General features: G+C 38.2%; 1 protein-coding gene across 1 annotated transcript in view; it reads right to left on the bottom strand.

The window, feature by feature from the left end:
- Positions 1-1,350: 1,350 nt before the first annotated feature.
- The window catches only part of mfn1a (mitofusin 1a), a 125,459-nt gene continuing 108,618 nt past the window's right edge, over positions 1,351-18,191 (bottom strand). Inside the window, 15 exon segments of the mRNA XM_067363563.1 lie at positions 1,351-1,420; positions 2,604-2,738; positions 3,458-3,654; positions 3,785-3,907; positions 4,015-4,235; positions 4,363-4,465; positions 5,230-5,334; positions 6,416-6,542; positions 6,752-6,873; positions 7,425-7,492; positions 7,796-7,949; positions 11,659-11,766; positions 12,325-12,398; positions 12,401-12,432; positions 12,912-13,036. Coding sequence (XP_067219664.1) covers positions 1,351-1,420; positions 2,604-2,738; positions 3,458-3,654; positions 3,785-3,907; positions 4,015-4,235; positions 4,363-4,465; positions 5,230-5,334; positions 6,416-6,542; positions 6,752-6,873; positions 7,425-7,492; positions 7,796-7,949; positions 11,659-11,766; positions 12,325-12,398; positions 12,401-12,432; positions 12,912-13,036 — 1,764 coding nt within the window.

Genomic DNA, 18,191 nt, shown 5'->3' with positions numbered 1-18,191 from the left:
TTGTTTTTAATTCACTTTAGTAATTCTGAGTTCTGCGATTCTGTCCCTCACTGTGTATATCATGGACAAAACCAGCAGACATAACTGCCTCTTGATTCTACCACACATTCCTCTTAATTCACTTTAAAGGAACACTCCACTTTTTTTGAAAATAGTCTCATTTTCCAACTCCCCTAGAGTTAAACAGTTGAGATTTACCGTTTTCGAATCCATTCAGCCGATCTCCGGTTCTGGTGCTACCACTTTTAGCATAGTTCATTGAATCTGATTAGACCGTTAGCATCGCGCTTAAAAATGACCAAAGAGTTTCGATATTTTTCCTATTTAAAACTTGACTCTTCTGTAGTTAAATCGTGTACTAAGACCGACGGAAATAAAAAGTTGTGATTTTCTAGGCCTATATGGCTAGGAACTATACTCTCATTCAGGCGTAATAATCAAGGAACTTTGCTGCCGTTCCATGGCTGCAGCAGTGCAATGATATTACGCAGCGCCCGTGAGCCCCTGCTTTCACAGGGAACGTGCCTTGCAACCATGGAGACGTTTGTGAGAGACGCTGCGTAATGTCATTGCCCCTGCTGCAGCCATGATACGGCAGCAAAGTTCCTTGATTATTACGCCGGAATGAGAGTATAGTTCCTAGACATATCAGCCTAGAAAATCGCAACTTTTCATTTTCCGTCGGTCTTAGTACACGATTTAACTACAGAAGAGTCAAGTTGTAAATAGGAAAAATATCGAAACTCTTTGGTGATTTTTAAGCGCGATGCTAACGGTCTAATCAGATTCAATGAACTATGCTAAGCTATGCTAAAAGTGGTACCGCCAGAACCGGAGATCGGCTGAATGGATTCGAAAACGGTAAAACTCAACTGTTTAACTCTAGGGGAGTTGGAAAATGAGCCTATTTTCAAAAAAAGTGGAGTGTTCCTTTAACTGCTTTATTGAAAACCGATTTGTATTTCATTATGTTGGTTCAGAAAACATTGATCACTTGCTGTGAGATCTTTTTATTATTATTATTATTTTATTTTTTTTTTTTTTTTTTTTTTTTTAACACCCAGAATTTATTTGTATTTGTGCAGTGGCAGTGTCACCTGTTACTATTTGTTCTCATAACCAATAAAGGCTTTTCATCAAGGAAGTTGTCTGCATATTATTAACTTGCTACAATTAGTTTTTTTTTTTTTCATTGAGAGAACTGGGTTCCAGAGGATTGTATGAAATGCTGAAATTAAATAAATTTAGATTCTATGGAACTTTTCTTTCAGCAGTTTTTGGGTTGTTCCTAGCAGTGAACACTGGAGGACAGTCTTACTCCTGCTCATCCACAGTTTTTTGCTGCTCTGGTTAATGTTGAATCTGCAGATAATGTGCTGAAAAAGACTCCAGTTGTGACTCCAGATCAGTGGCTTTGTGCCTGAGAATAAAACGAGACCAATATAAGGTTTAAATGACAAGAAAACTATTTTTCTGTCTGATTTTACAGTTGTTTATTATCATAGTGACACTCGCTAAACTGGTTGAGAAAGTTTTGTTCTGGGTATGAGATTGTGAACAGATACTGAATGAATCAGCTGTGAGCACAGTGACAAATCTCTGATGCAATAAAGCCCTACCCCCTTGTATTTTGAAACTAAAGTGCACTTCTCAGAGAAAGCACCATATTTGCAGGAATTTTAAAATCATCTTTGCAAGTTACATAGTTGTATTGATAGAGAGAGAAAGGGTCAACAATACCAGTACCATTACCAAATAAAACTTTCTGAGGCTGAATTGAGGTCTAGAAGTAGGCCTACTTAATGCATCTCAGGGGCCTTGTGCATGAAACAGTTTTCAATTAAAAATGAACAACGGGGGCCTGAAAATGTAAACTTTTGAAAATGGATTTCAAAGTGCATGATTTTGAAAATGATACCGTTATCTCTGTGTAAATGACAACTCGAATTTGTGAAAATGGTTACGTCATGTGCATATGTATTATGCGTTCAGTCTACAGGTGCATAGTTTTTTAAGTGACATCAGCAACTACTGGCTTGGCCACATAATACAGTGTTTTTAGTCATGTTTGCGAATTTGTGTGAACAAGGATGGTTTTGACAATGCTATGTCGTCTGTATGTAAAAACCACAAAAAGGAAAAACATTTCTGTTTTTGGTAATTCGTTAACATTGTAAAAATGCGAGTTATTTAAACTTGCCCTTATATGTGAGAAATTATGTTCCTAATTAATATTATACTTTTTAACGTATATTATTATTTTATATAAATATTTTTTTAAACTAAACTTTTTCGGACCTAAATCCACTTGCACTGATACTTGAATAATGAATCTTGACCTTTAGCTTTAACTTTTGTCTTTGTATGTTAAGCTGGACAAATACTATTTTAAGTATTTAAAAAAATACACCATCTTAAAGTCATAAAATACATTTTCAATTTGTAATGTTGTAGAAATCAAGCAAACATTCAATGCTGTTATATGATACGGCCCCACCTTTCTTGTGCATCCAGAATTACCAATTGACAAGGATTTTCAATTAAGGGTAATTATCTACAGTACAAGCTGTCATTCTCTCTCACGCACATCATGACTGTTCTACCTGAGGGTTTTGGAGTGTCTCTGGACACTCTCCAGGCGCTGGATCCTGGCGCTGAGTCTGCGGATCTCAGTTTCAAGCTCCATCTCGCTCTTGTCAACCTGTTGGCACATGCGGGTAAAGATGGCCACCATCTCCCTGCAAAGCAGAGAAGCGTATCCTTCACACATCACCCACACACCCTCGTCCTACAGATCATATAAACCAATATTTCAAACATCTCAGTATGTTTGTATGCAGGTCTATGAAGTGTGCTGTTGTCTTTTATTTTTAGCTGTCATCAGCTTGTAGATGAAATATTCACTCAAAGTCACTGCCATGATTTAGTGCTGGGAAAGGCAGGTGATGTGTCACATTCTTCACCTTTTAGTAAATCCATGTCCTTCAGTGTGCAAAAGACAGGTTTGACTTTAAATAGCTGGACAAAAGGGTCACTGTCTTTTTCTGTACCTTAACAATTTTTAATGGTAAGGTATCTGGTTTTGAATAATTTTGGCTTGAAGTGGGAATTCAGAGAGTAGATTCTAGACTTCTGCTATCATTTTATATAGTGTTTGTAGCATAATAAAGGTGTGGTCACAAGTAAAAGCCATTCTTTTCAATAGGAGTTCAGTGTTACTTCAATGTTGTTCTGCTCCTCACAAAAACCTAAAAGGCCAGGATATGTCTTCAGAATATTTGGAATAATAGCATATGGACTTCTTTGCATTGATTTGCCACCCTTTTAAAGCTTCAAAGCATTCACTGAAATTGGACAGGAAAGATCAAGAGCATTCTGTTAAAAATGTCCTTTTGTGTTTCATGGAAGAAATGATGAAAAATGATGAAAATCTCATTATTTGTTGTCTGTCACTCACTGTTGCACCTGCTGTCCACAGTCACTGCTGATGATGTGTGAGATGGCCTGCAGTCTTTGAGTGGCGTAATCCACAAAAAGCTGCTTAAGGGCCCTTTCTTTAGAGCTGTTGGTCCAGGTGAGCCTTTCATACAGGTAGAGCAAACTGTAGAGACTCACAGAGAGGAGAATAACCCTCCATCCCACAGAACCCCACACCTATCCAAAAATGGCATCGCAAAACTGTTTTACTCAATTGTGTTTACTCTATATAATGTTTTTAGAACTTCAAGACATTTTACCTGATGTGCTTCCTGGTATAAAAAGCTTTTAATCAAAAATTTCTTACCACTCCAGCAGTGACCAACATGCCCACCGATGCTCTGGAAGTGAGAGAGAGCAGTCCTGTTGCCATGGAGACAGCCAGCTCCTCCTGGGTCTGGGTTCCCATGGGAGCAGAGGAAGAGGTGACCTGTGCACAATGCATATCATGTCACTTTAGGCCTATTCACACTTCATAAGTTTGTTATTAGAGATCATTAAAACAAGTGCAAAACTAAGAAACACTTGGACAATTACTTTCAAATTCTGGTTCAACAGACTCAAAGCTTGTTTGGCTTTAGCAGGCCCCAAAAAACGATTCACCAAGGATGTAAGACCCAGTGAGAAGTGAAAGTCGATGTCTTCCACAAAATTTTCACAGAGGCTAGCAAAGTTCAGGTCATAGGTCATAGTGAACTTCCTGTTGGGGATGTGTAGTTGACCTCAGGCAGCAGGGGGCAGCAGAGGACGTAGAGTGTCTAGGTATGAGAATGACAGGAGGGCGGTCAATGCTGACAGCAGTTTAGTCTAAAATATCCTTTGCCAGGGAAAGCTTGTTTACTGGAGACTTTATGTCTGAAGTGAAAACTGTGCATGAGTGTGTACCCATTATGTCTCTCTGAGATGACAGCACACCGCCATTTATAGTGCTGGAACTGCGGAGGTCCAAATTCCTCACCATTATCTCCTCCACATAGGCCATAAGCTTCTGCAAAATGCACACAAACATGACTATAGTCTATTTGACTATTACATACTGAAAAAAAAACTCATCTTACTATCTTGTAAATATTCTTAAAACAAGATAAATACTGCTCATTAGCAAAACTGCTTCAGAATCAGATTTTTATTTTTTGCAGTGTGTTTATGCCTCAGAATATTACTTTTATTTAATTTCAGTCAGGAAGCTTCCAAAAAAAATTATATTTCATCTGAACTTAATAAATAATTAAACTTATAATAAATTAACCCAATCTGAAGTGGCTTATATAGAGTATGAAAGGGTGGTTTTATAGTGCTTCACAAATATGGCATTAAACATCTAGTTCAGTCATGAAGCTCTAGAGGGCGTTTGCTGATAGGTCCTTTATATGCGACTGGCAAAAAATCACATCATTACCGTGTGACACAAGCTGATTGGCTGGTTCAGTGTTTGTTGTAGGCTAGAGTTCCTCTGAAACCCTCCACCTCTGCAGCTCCACCTGTCTAGATCTGCTATGGGATTCATGTATGTCTATTTATGCAGCAGCAGCGTGTCTGTGTATCTATTAACAGCTGTCACTCAGGTAGCTCTCTAGACATGAGTTTATGAACAGTGAACAGAACATGACAGCTAATGCACTGCTTAACAAAGCTCATGTATTTTCTTTGGTACATGTTTCAGACTTGAAAAGTTGACTCTCCATGATTCTTTCTAATCTGACTTAAAATAAAATAACAAATTAATTTTTTAAGAAGTTTAACACAACTCACAGTTTTGTACAGGGCTAAGGCATTTGGGGCAGGGCTAAAATCAGTGCACAATTCATCCACAAGAACAGACAGACAAGAAATCTCTTCTGCCATGGCACTGGACACCTAGAAGAACAGCAGTGAGAATTTAATAGACCTTTTTAACACCATAGAAAATATAAGGTTGAAATATTAGCCAAGACTGACAACTTTTCATATTAACAGGCTAGCAACCACTGTAATTTAGAGGGATATGTACCATCAGTTTTACAAATTATGAAATTAGTCCCCTAAAATAGTAGGAAAAAGTCGTTTTGAACAGCTTTTAAATGGCATCTCTTATGATTATATCCATGATAATTATGAATTTTAATATATACATATATTTAATATACACACACACACATACACACACACACACACACACACACACACACACACACTGCCTGGCCCAAAAACAAGATTGCTGTTTGGATTTTAATAGGTCAATACTTAAGAACCTATGAATGAATCATTATTACAGTGATTATTATGTTTCTAGCATGTTATATGTTTGGCAAAAGTTCTTTTAACCCTAACAGATGGCATGTGTAGCTTTTCATTTCTTAAACAACCATGTTGGAATATGTATCATGGCCATATTCCAGGATGACAATGCCAATATTTATCAGGGTTAAAACATCAAGAGAGAATTTTTTTGGTCAAGATCTTGTATTGACAATGCAGGTTAGCACTCTGTAAAGTCTCCTCCAGCACATCCCAAAGACTTACACTGAGGTTAAAGTCAGGACTCAGAAGTGCCCATTCATGTGTGAAAATGATTCTTTGTGCTTTCTGAACCATTTTTTCAGTTTTAACCCTGATGAATATTGGCATTGTCATCCTGGAATATGGCCATGATACATATTCCAACATGGTTGTTTAAGAAATGAAAAGCTACACACTCCATCTATTAGAGTTAAAAGAACTGTTGCCAAATATATAACATGCTAGAAACATAATAATCACTGTAATAATGATCCATTTATAGGTTCTTAAGTATTTACCTATTAAAATCCAAACAGCAACCTTTTTTTTTTTTTTGGCCAGGCAGTGATATTTATATATACACACACGTATGGTTTTGTTGTTGCTTTGTTTTTTGTTTGGTCTTTTTTTTCAGACACTAGTTGCCATGATGCATTTTTTAAGGGGTGATGCAAGTTACCTTGGCAGCCACTTCGTCAGTGATGGCCTTTATCTTGTCTTTGATGTCCTCGGTTAGGAAGTTAAGCTGATTTCGCACAAACTCTAGCCGGTCCATTAGAGCCTCACGCTCTTCCAGTGAGAACACTCTACAGATTGACCGGATTGAACATTGCAATTGTTACAACAATAAAGTTTTAACATAACAATGGCTTTTATGAAGAATAATCATACTAAAGAACAAATGGTTTTGCACTGAGAGAATCTGAGTCTTGGTTCAATAATGGGAACAATTATTGTCTTTGGGAGCTTGGACAGAGACCCTCCATTACACAGCAGACAAGGTTTTGGAACTCACTTCTTTTCTGCTGAAGAAATATTGATGGCATCCATGATAGCCTTGACCGACTCAATGATCTGCCAGGCTCTGATTGTGTGCTGCTCAAACTTGGTCTTCACGGCAGACTGGGATATAAATTCCTGTGGAATCCATGAAGCACGTTCTTGAACCATCATTGTGCCACAATTAAAACTAATCAAAACAAGATTCCAATGGTTAGATTTTATCTTTACCCATCAACATGCTTTTCACTCTAGTCATTGGTTGCTTGCATTGCTGAATCACAACAGACCCATCTATTAATGCCATCATGGATTACTGTGAATTTTCATCCCTGGTTCCCAAGAATGTGAGGTACTCTCACCTAGTCAAATCCACTAACTTGGCTCAGGGATTGCCACTACGGTAAACGGCTGCCTGGAATCTATGAGGAACACCAAGTATCTCACACATCTGGGAGCCAGCAGCAGATGGCTTGAATCAATGCAAAACAGTTTGCTTAAGGAGACCGTCACCACGTCACGCCATTTCTGGGTGAAGCTGTCATAAATTCTCATCTAGTCTAAACAGCATACAGACAGGGCTAAGACTCAGTTTCCATGAAGCTCCTCTTAATCTTTATTGTTTTTAGCCTCATTGTCAGACAACAATTATCCTGGAGCCAGTGACTACAGTTTGAGTGCGTTCTCACCTCAAATGTTCTTTCAAAATTCTGGAACTCCATCAGTCGCTCTTGGAATCCTTCAGCCAAAGCACCACCTTTAAATAAAAAGCATATGCCCCATTTGGTCACCATAATACCAGCCAATAAATGAAATATGAAATGAAGCATGTGTGGTGAAGCATCATTTTTGCATATTTTTCACACTTCAAGTCACACCTCAAGTATCATTTTCAATATCATTGGGCCACTTTAAGATTTACTAGCCTCTGCTTCAGAGTGTTTTATGGTTGTTGCACTCATTTTTAACTTGGCTAGGCCTCGTTTTTCCTGGTCTCCCTCCAGAACTGTGTCAAAAGCAGTAGGCTCGGCAGTGTGTGACCCAAAACGCTGGAGCCTACCAGTCTCTGGCATTCCTTGGGCGCGGTGGATCCTGGCACTCAACATCTCCTTGGCAGAAACAAAGAAGATGCGGTCAGGTGCCTTGTTAAGGTCCACTACCTTCAGCTCCTCCACTAAGAAACTGACACAGCGATCCATGTGCTGTTTACGCACCTAAAAGCGCAGTGAAGTAGAAACAATTGAATGGAACAACTCCTCCATAAGCGCTTTTTAATACAATTGAATATCTATTTGTATCTTAATATAGGCACTGCATTATGTTTGTGAATGACATATTAATGAAAATTATTAAATGTTAACCTCATTTCCTTGAAGCTATAAATCTGAAATAGATGACGGAGGAATGGTAAATGTAAAAAAAATCTCACAAATCTCTGGTGGTTTTGTGTGGTGAATCACTTGTGACATAAATATATGGAGGACCAAACCTGCAGAAATTAAAAATGAATAAATGAATAAATAACTGAATAAATGAATGAATATATAAATTAATAAATAGATAAATAATGTGATAACAGGAAAATAAATTGATTAATAAACAACATGATAAAATAAATATTATTTATTTTTAATAAAATTTATTATTTATTTTTAATAAAATTTCCCCCCCCTTAATTTATTATTTTCTGCTTTTGTTTTAATTATTTCTAATATTATTTATTTATTATTTTATTTATTTTTTCCATTTATTTTATATTTACTTATTTTATGCATTCATTTATTTTTATATTTATTTATTCCAATATGTATTTATTTCCAGATTTATTTATTGTAACATTTATTTATTTCAACTTTTTACATTTATTTTCGTATTTATTTTTACATTTCTTTGTCATGTATGATAATTAGGTGGGTTGGTCTTGCTTACCATTGGTTCATCATTGATTGAAGCGCTTGCTCGATTACTCCGGCTGGCTGTGTAGTGACAGGTTGTAGCTCTTGCGCGTTATTTTCACGACAACAAGGGTGACACCATAGCGTTCGTTTAGTTATCTTACTTCTGGTTGAGAGGGACCTAATGCTAGTCTCTAGCCGTAATCCTATAACTGTAACGGTAGATTATATTAAGCGGTCGGAGTGTTGCGCTGCACTTTACAATTCAACACCCACCGCCTTAAGACGAGGAGGAGCACCTGAGGCAATGGCTGAAGGCGCTAAACTTGAAGTGCCCACATTTCATGGACGGGAAGCTGACTGACGAACACCCTTACCCGAGAAATGTCTCGGCTACGATGTTCCCGTAAAGAAGTCACGCCAGATGCTGAACAGGTTGTCAGATTCAGGTAAGCTAACTTAGCTAGCCATGTGCTTGTTAACCTAACGATAGATTTGTGAAGTCCGTTCTATGAATTTGAGATCAGTAATATTCACAAAACACAATGAATCTTGCACTATTACCATTGTCACCTGTATATTTCATATTTACGATAGTACATTTACTGTAGTGCTATGGTACAATAGTCTTACAGTAGCTTACATTATTCCTGTAAATTACAGAGATTGCAGATGATAGCAGGCAATCTAGCAACATCTCTCATATTGATATTGATGTACGTATCAACACTAGAGTTAGAGATTGTGTATATACTGTCTCGTTTTTAATGCATCTCTCTCTCACACTGTTCTGTTCAAGTATGAGTGGCATTGTATATTCATTCTCATGATGTATTATTACTAATGTAAAAATGTGTTTGGTTATACTATTTCCACAGATGCATCGATGAGCGTCAGTGATGTAGACAACAGTGAAGATGCTCACATCCACATGCCCTGAACTGTGATGCAGAAACACAATAGGAGGATCCATCTGTCTCTGACCACAACTACACATCAAAATCACATCTCAACCTGAAGCCACCTACATCTGAGATGAGAACACAATGCGTTGAGCCGGCGCCATTGTACACAACTCTGAGAAACCATCTTTGTCAGCACACAGGGTTGACATCGGATGTGTTTCATTCAGTCGCCGAGCACCTTACCAAAACATACACCAACAGCTTCCAGCTACACACTTGGGATCAGCTCCTGATTACTGATGAAGCTGTGTCTTAATTTATTGCAGGGTGATCTTGCTTAAAGGTTTGGTGTTTCAAATCCTGGTGTTGTGATAAATTCACAACTGCAAATTCAGAGTTCCTGGAATACCTTCGTCCAGGCGCTGAAGTAAATGCAGACAGAGGCTTCACCATTACCGATTTCCACTATGAAAGGAAGGTGAAACTCATCATTCCAGCATTCACCAAGAGAGGCTCTCCGAAGAAATCACCATCGCCAAGTGGTCATATGACTGAAAAACTTCAAAATCCTTTCTTAAAACAGTTCCAATTAAACTCACCCCTAAAATTGATCATTTAGAGAATTTGTCCTGTGTAACCTAAGCAACATAATTTCTGATGTAGAGTAGGAATAAGTGTTAATTTGTAAGTGCGTTCCACTTCTGTCTGTGCTGTAGTTTTGATTTAACTAATCAGTGTAAATAGTGTATGCAGTTATTTTTTATAAACCTTTACTATGTTACTTATCTGTAAAGTTATTTCTATAAACCTTTACAATATGATAATGTTATCTTTTGTGAAGTTTTGTTTTAATCTTTACAATGTGGCCAGATGTTAGCTGTCAGTAATTTCTTATAAAACCATATAATGTAAGCTCTGTAGATTCCCCTTAAAACTGGAAGGAATGAAGTCTACTGATTTAAATGGAATAAGTCATGTAAAGTTTGCAAATAAATTCCATCTTGGTTTATTGCATATGAAAATTAAATGGTGAAATATTACATGAAGGTCAGTAAAAGTTCTTACAACTGATTTTATACAACTTGTATTAAATTATACATTTTCTAAAACAAATCACAAAGTTATCTCTTGTTTTACAAAGCTGATTTAAAATAATTCCAGTCTTCTTCACCTACACCCTCTACATGCTGCTCCATCAACTCCTGACAGTCCCATGGTTTCCTCTGGCCACTTCTTCATATCGTCTACCCACGTTAACAATGTCGATATGAGACCATCTGATCGTCGTATAAAGTTTTCTCCGTGCTCCCAATTTAAAACATTTACTGCATTAACGTTATTTGTCATTTTGCTAAAGTTATAGCTATTAATAATCTAACCAATCGTCCACTGAGTGTCTGACTCTAGGCGTCATCACCCTAGCGTCTGACGTCGACGGTTCCAGACTCGATGACGATGATGCTGTGGGGGATCACATAAGTAGCTTCAGCTTTGTGTTTTTATTTCTGGAAAATAGTTTACATATTTCGGCATAACGCGAATAACAGTATCGTTAGGTGAAAATAACTTACAACTCTACGGCTGCCGCCATTTTCGTTGCAAACTACGATCTCTATCGTTTAGCTGGCCTGACGATTCTGTGCGTAAGCTCTTAACCAATGATGCACTGAAGCTACAGAAGGACCGCCTTCCTCATTTCCATGTTACATACGGAAAAGTAAAAATAAATGAATCAATAAATAAATAAATCTAAAAATAAATACATGTGGGAATAAATAAATCTAAAAATAAATGAATGCATACATACATACATAAATAAATCTAAAAATAAATGTAAAAATAATATATAAATATAAAAATAAATTAAAAAGTTTTAAAAATGTATAAACACAGAAAATAATTAAGGGGGAAAAATGAAAAAAATGAATTTTATTAAAAATGAATTATATTTATTTTTTTGTCATTTATTCATTAATTTATTTTCCTATTATCACATTTATTTACCTATTTATCTATTTATTCATCTATATATTTATTTATTCATTCATTTATTTATTTTTAATTTCTGCAGGTTTGGTCCTCCATATAAATATAGGTCATGAGTCATATGTGATAAAACTTACATCTTCCAGATACTCTGGCTCCAAGACAGATGCATCCCACCGATTGTTTAGGATGAAAATATTGGGCTTTGATACACGCTCATTCACTTTGTGGAAAAAGTGCTTCTCCTTTCAAAGAAGAGTGAAACATTGAAATAAACAAAAGGGAAAATAATGAAAAACTGCAGGGGAAAAAATACTATAAGTTTGTTTGTTTGTTTGTTTTCTGGTAAATATTAAAAGTAAAACTTATAGGGATGCAATTATAATTTTAGACAGTACTTTGACAGTTATGTTTACAATATATAATTTAAATATCTGTCAATGTTTTGCCACAATAAATGCAAAGAAAAAAGTACTAAAAAATCTAATATTTTAAATGCTGCAAGTTAATTTAGGCATCACAAACATTATAATGTGCATGTTGAAAATGAATTCATTTTGAGATTTGCTAAAAAGTTTTATTAAATTATTAGTCCTTATTAGCCCTGTTAAATTATGGCAAAGTCAATCTAAATGAGCTTGAAGCACCTAAATAGAGGAAATTAGCATGAAGGATAAAATATCTAACAATACCAATAAAAGAAAAAAAAAAAGAGAGAAAGAAACCCTCTAATATTGACTGATAACAGATATGACATATTTATTGTGCATATGGAGTACTGACAGTGAAAAGTTGCTACTCACAGTGTTCATTATGGTAGACTCAGAGTTGGCAACAAGCACAAAGACATCAGCATCTAAACAGAACTTGTCAATCAACTGTCCAGCTCTGATGTGACATCTGTGCCTGGGCTGAGGAGTGAGGCGAGTGTGGCTCATTAACATTACATCAAACTACACATAATGTTCTATTCTCTATTGCTAATCTAAGATCAGGCAGTTTGATGTCTTTTTTTCAGCAAACAAAAATATTAAATGGTTTTTCTATAAACCAAACTGGCTGTTACCACCCATGATACCTCTAGAGCAGCATTGCCAAATCCATTAGTGTTTTTATTTGCCTCCCTTCACAACACATCAAACTTTGTATAGTTCCTTATAGAAGTCAATGTACCTGCCAAGGGCTCCCAAAGTAAGCAACGATTCTCCAGAGTTGCACTTCTCATAATGATTGTGAGCTAAGTTTATCTTAGAGACCGTTTGTGCCAATGGTTTTATGGTCTACAATGGCTTACGAAGCTTTTGAGAAATGCAGCCCAGGTCTGTTGTTCATGTGCCAAACTACCCTGCAGAATCTTAATTCAGCTCTGACAATGTGGAGAGGTCCATACCTATCCATCAGAACCAGATCATCTCTCAGCAGTGCACACTTAATTTTGGGCTAAAACACTCGGACTAGAGAGCCAGAGTCTTGGTTCCTGTCCATGTGCAGAGCATGGGCCAGATGATTGACTGTCTGTAAGGTAAAGTCAAACTTAAAGCTTCAACAAGATATAGGATCACAAATATTCAAATCATGTCGCAATATGAAAACACCTGTTATTTATCTTTTTAAAATGTCAAAATGACAAGCTTTCCTGTGGATCTTGTTGAAACATTGCATTATGTAAAAAAATAAAGCTAGTTTCTTGAGAAGTGAGATAAAACATGTCTTGCATAAATTGACATGCCATTAGTTTAGAAAACATCAACAAATCCTGATAACACTTTATAATAGCATACAGTAATAAAGTACTTGCAAATCATTTGCAAACTATTAGTTTATAGTTAATTCATAGTTAATATATTGTAGTCTCTAAAAGGTTGATTCATTATCATTGTAATTAACACAATTGTTATTGTTTAATCAGCTCATATTATGTAAAGAGTTAGCTAATGTTTTTTATGCTTTGTTAACTTATTAACTGTAAATAGTTCTCACTTTAGATTAGGTCACAGGAAATGGGAAAATTTCATTAAGTGCTTTAGATCAACCTTTATGTTATATACGTGTGTGTGTGTGTGTGTGTGTGTGTGTGTGTGTGTGTGTGTGTTTGTATATATGGTTTACGAGGACAAAATGTCAGGTTACTCACCAGCATTATGAGGACACTTAGGTTTATGAGGACATATCAGTGTCCTCATAAACTTAAGGTCATAGATGTTATTTTCTGGCATAAATTAATGCCCCTATGAAGTTTTTAAAATTTCGAAAAAATTACCTTACAAACCATGATGTTTTTGTGTATGAATACAACCATGACCTCACATACCATGATGTGTGTGTGTATGAATACAACTATGACCTCACATACCATGATGTGTGTGTGTATGAATACAACTATGACCTCACATACCATGATGTGTGTGTGTATGAATACAACTATGACCTCACATACCATGATGTGTGTGTGTATGAATACAACTATGACCTCACATACCATGATGTGTGTGTGTATGAATACAACTATGACCTCACATACCATGATGTGTGTGAGTGTAAATAGTCCTCTCAAACCAGGTAATGATTTTATACTGTGTACAAAATAAATATTTAAATTCCTTTAAGACAGACCCTGTTATTACAATTTGAAATGTAAAAGGCTATGACTAAACATCTAATTTTGTTTGACATGTGGTATAGGAGGACTTGTGTGTGTAGTTCATAGCCGACAGTCCCTCTCTGTCTCAAACGTGTTTGTGTATTGTTACGAACCCCACCTTCAAAGAGCTCGCTAGGGAAGGGGGTAAGCAACATAAAAGGACACGTGAGACAAAGAGAGACAATTTATCCGTTTATTGATGCCGCAGCACTCGCGTATCACAGGCTACTGTTCAGGTGGTATAAAAACAGCTCTCTGAAACACTGAACATGAAATAAACAAACGCACAGATCAACAAAATAAGACAAAGATAAAATAAAACAAAACCGCTTCGTAACATCAGCGGGCCATAAGGACGCACACAAAACTCGTCGGGCATAACTGGTCATCTGCGTCAGCTTACCGCACAAGCCCTATCTCAAGTGTGCGCCACGCTCACATGGAGCTAAAGACAGTGGCAGTGGTGACCTGGCGACTGGAGTTATGATGGAGGCAACACAAGTTCGACACAACAGCACACCCCACGTTTACACGCTCCCAATGAGGCGCAGGTGCACAGGGGCGGAGCTTACCCTCGGGGGAAGAGAAAGACCCAAATTAATATAAAGAAAGAAATACACACCACACTAAATAATAAATACAAAGGCTTTGACCGTAACAGTATACTAGGGGTTGCACGACTACTGATTTCTGCTAGTCGATTTCTTATCAAAACAATACTTGAGTTACTCGAGTTACTCGACTACTCGTGGTGTAAATGAAAAGACATGAAATACTACTTATCAATAAATGTTTATTAATAGCCTAATGCAACAATTATAAGTAAACACTCAAAACATTATAATTATGACATTACATATTGTAATTTTCATGTAACAGAGTAAAGCCAAATAAACCCGCGATAACCCAGGTTGCGTCAACAGACGATGATCACGTACAGACGATAGCCAGAAATATTGTCAAAAGCATCAAATATTAATATTCAATATTCAGAGCATTTGGCATTTCCAATTAATGTAGGCCTGTTACATTCTTCTAGTCTATTATTACTATTAGATTAGGCTACTTTCATTATTAAATTAATATTAATAAATTTGCCCCGCAATAATTAGCGCATCACATAACTGATGTGCTTTGAGGATAATAAAAGATTAGGATATTAGCTCATCTTTGAAAATGTTTTAAACATTTTTTTAGGTCTATTATACAATGAATTATAGGCCTATAATTAAAATTCTTAACAGTCTATAATTTTTCCTAACACTGACCGCAGTCATCAATGAAAATTAAGAGCTTCAGCACCGACTTAAAAAATACAACCTGTTTAACATGAAATACTATTATTCTAATTTGTTTCATATACGGGCCACAAGAGAAATAATGGAATAAATTAAGACAGTTTTATACCGTTATCAGCATATAGAGTGCCCCAGGGATGACGCGTTTTTGTAGGCCAACCCGGAAGTTAGCAGCGCACGGGTTCCCTCGACTGAAAGCCTATTCATTTTTCCCATAGACTTTTGGAAAATTGCAGAAAATAAGCTCTGTGTTTAACAAAGGGTTATGACACTTACACGTTTTGTCTATCAAGATAATCTTTACAAGTTAACACAACATTTATAGATTTTGAAGCCTAAATAAAGTCGTCAGATATAAAAGGCTAACAGTAGGCTATAAACGGACTACAGCACACCATGGTCGCGGATAAACGTCGTCACCACCAAGCTTCCTCAAAATGTATTTAGAAAACAACTTTATTTAAAAACGTGCTCACTGATTATGATCTGCGCTGTGTATGAATTACTTATCCACTTTTTCATGAAAAATGCTGTCCAAATGTCCTGTTTGTCATAATGACGTCTAAAGTCCCTGCCAAAGGGAGTAGTCCCTTTTAGCAATTTGTTAGCAACCGCCGAATTTAAGACACAGTAAAAGTTAAAAAAAATCACAAGTGGGTTATAACTGGTGTGTTTTATGTCATAGATCAAAACGTGAAAGTATTTAGAGGCTTTGTTAACCACAGACCTTATTTCAGGCGATTTAGCAAAAACCCATTCAAAAAACCCATAGACTTTACGGCGTTGGAACCGGAAGTCCTAAAATGCTAACTCGCTTCCGGATTTTGCCTACAAAAACGCATCATCCCTGGGGCACTCTATTATGTTGAAATCCATCTCTGAGAGAATATATCCCTTAATGCAGTGTCAGACAGCTCAGTCACTTTTACTTTCACTTTAAATAGCCCACTGACCGAGGTTAAGCTTTCACCAGCATAACTCTTGCGCAAAGTTTGCACATTGCTTTTTGTGTGATATCCAGTGGCTCCCCTTCTTGGTTTTAAACGGGAAGATTTACAATATTGTGACGTATCTCTTTTTATTTTAATTCATTTATGGTTAATGCATGCTTGAGAAGTCGTTTGTTTCCGACAGCGCCGACTAGTGGTTGAAGTAGTCGATCTCTCGACTAGTCTATGCAAGCCCTAGTGTATTCACAGTCATGGTGTACAAGGACATGTGGTATAGGAGGACATGTGTATGTAGTTATATAGCCGACAGTTCCTCTCTGTCTCAAACGTGTTTGTGTATTCACAGTCATGGTGTACAAGGACTTGTGGTATAGGAGGACATGTGTATGTAGTTATATAGCCGACAGTTCCTCTCTGTCTCAAACGTGTTTGTGTATACACAGTCATGGTGTACAAGGACTTGTGGTATAGGAGGACATGTGTATGTAGTTCTATAGCCGACAGTTCCTCTCTGTCTCAAACGTGTTTATGTATACACTGTCATGGTGTACAAGGACTTGTGGTATAGGAGGACATGTGTATGTAGTTCTATAGCCGACAGTTCCTCTCTGTCTCAAACGTGTTTGTGTATTCACAGTCATGGTGTACAAGGACTTGTGGTATAGGAGGACATGTGTATGTAGTTATATAGCCGACAGTTCCTCTCTGTCTCAAACGTGTTTGTGTATTCACAGTCATGGTGTACAAGGACTTGTGGTATAGGAGGACATGCGTATGTAGTTATATACCCGACAGTCCCTTTCTGTCTCAAACGTGTTGTTACGGGTGGCTGGTAGAGAGATGAGGCAGATACGGATTTCCACAATAATAGACACTTTACTTCAAACAATGGCAATGAACAACAGACAGACACCTTAACAAAACAGAGAACGGACAAGGAGTGCAGGGAGTGAGTGCAATATATGGGGAGTGCTGACAATAGAGTCCAGGTGCAGGTGATGAGTGCTGATGAGGAGCAGACGAGGGAAATGAGTGCAGGTGTGGAAACAGGAGGATCATGGGATATGGAGTCCAGGAAGACAAGGGATCTGTGACAGTACCTCCCCCTCCCGGTAGGCGCGTCCTCGCGCCGTAAATAGAATAACCGGGAGGGGGGGCGGGCGCCCTGGAGACCTCATGCAGGTGCCGGGGGATGAGTGGACTGGAGGTCTCCAGGGCGGATCCATGAGCCATGGCGGGTCTGGAGCCTTGGCAGGCCACGGCGGGTCTGGAGCCTTGGCAGGCCACGGCGGGTCTGGAGCCTTGGCAGGCCACGGCGGGTCTGGAGCCTTGGCAGGCCACGGCGGGTCTGGAGCCTTGGCAGGCCACGGCGGGTCTGGAGCCTTGGCAGGCCACGGCGGGTCTGGAGCCTTGGCAGGCCACGGCGGGTCAGGAGCCTTGGCAGGCCACGGCGGGTCAGGAGCCTTGGCAGGCCACGGCGGGTCAGGAGCCTTGGCAGGCCACGGCGGGTCAGGAGCCTTGGCAGGCCACGGCGGGTCAGGAGCCTTGGCAGGCCACGGCGGGTCAGGAGCCTTGGCAGGCCACGGCGGGTCAGGAGCCTTGGCAGGCCACGGCGGGTCAGGAGCCTTGGCAGGCCACGTCAGAGGCCCACCCACATGTGTGGCGCCCACATGTCCCCCACCCACGGGTACTTGCCCCCCCCCCCAAAAAATACTTGGAGAGGTTTAGGATCATATTGAGGAGTCGGAGGAATAAAGTCAATGTGTGGGTGGAGGAGCATC

This window comes from Chanodichthys erythropterus, chromosome 16 (genome assembly GCF_024489055.1).
Source record: "Chanodichthys erythropterus isolate Z2021 chromosome 16, ASM2448905v1, whole genome shotgun sequence".
NCBI lineage: Eukaryota > Metazoa > Chordata > Actinopteri > Cypriniformes > Xenocyprididae > Chanodichthys > Chanodichthys erythropterus.
The sequence above is the reverse complement of the archived record's forward strand: the minus strand, read 5'-3'. Positions and strand labels throughout refer to the sequence as shown.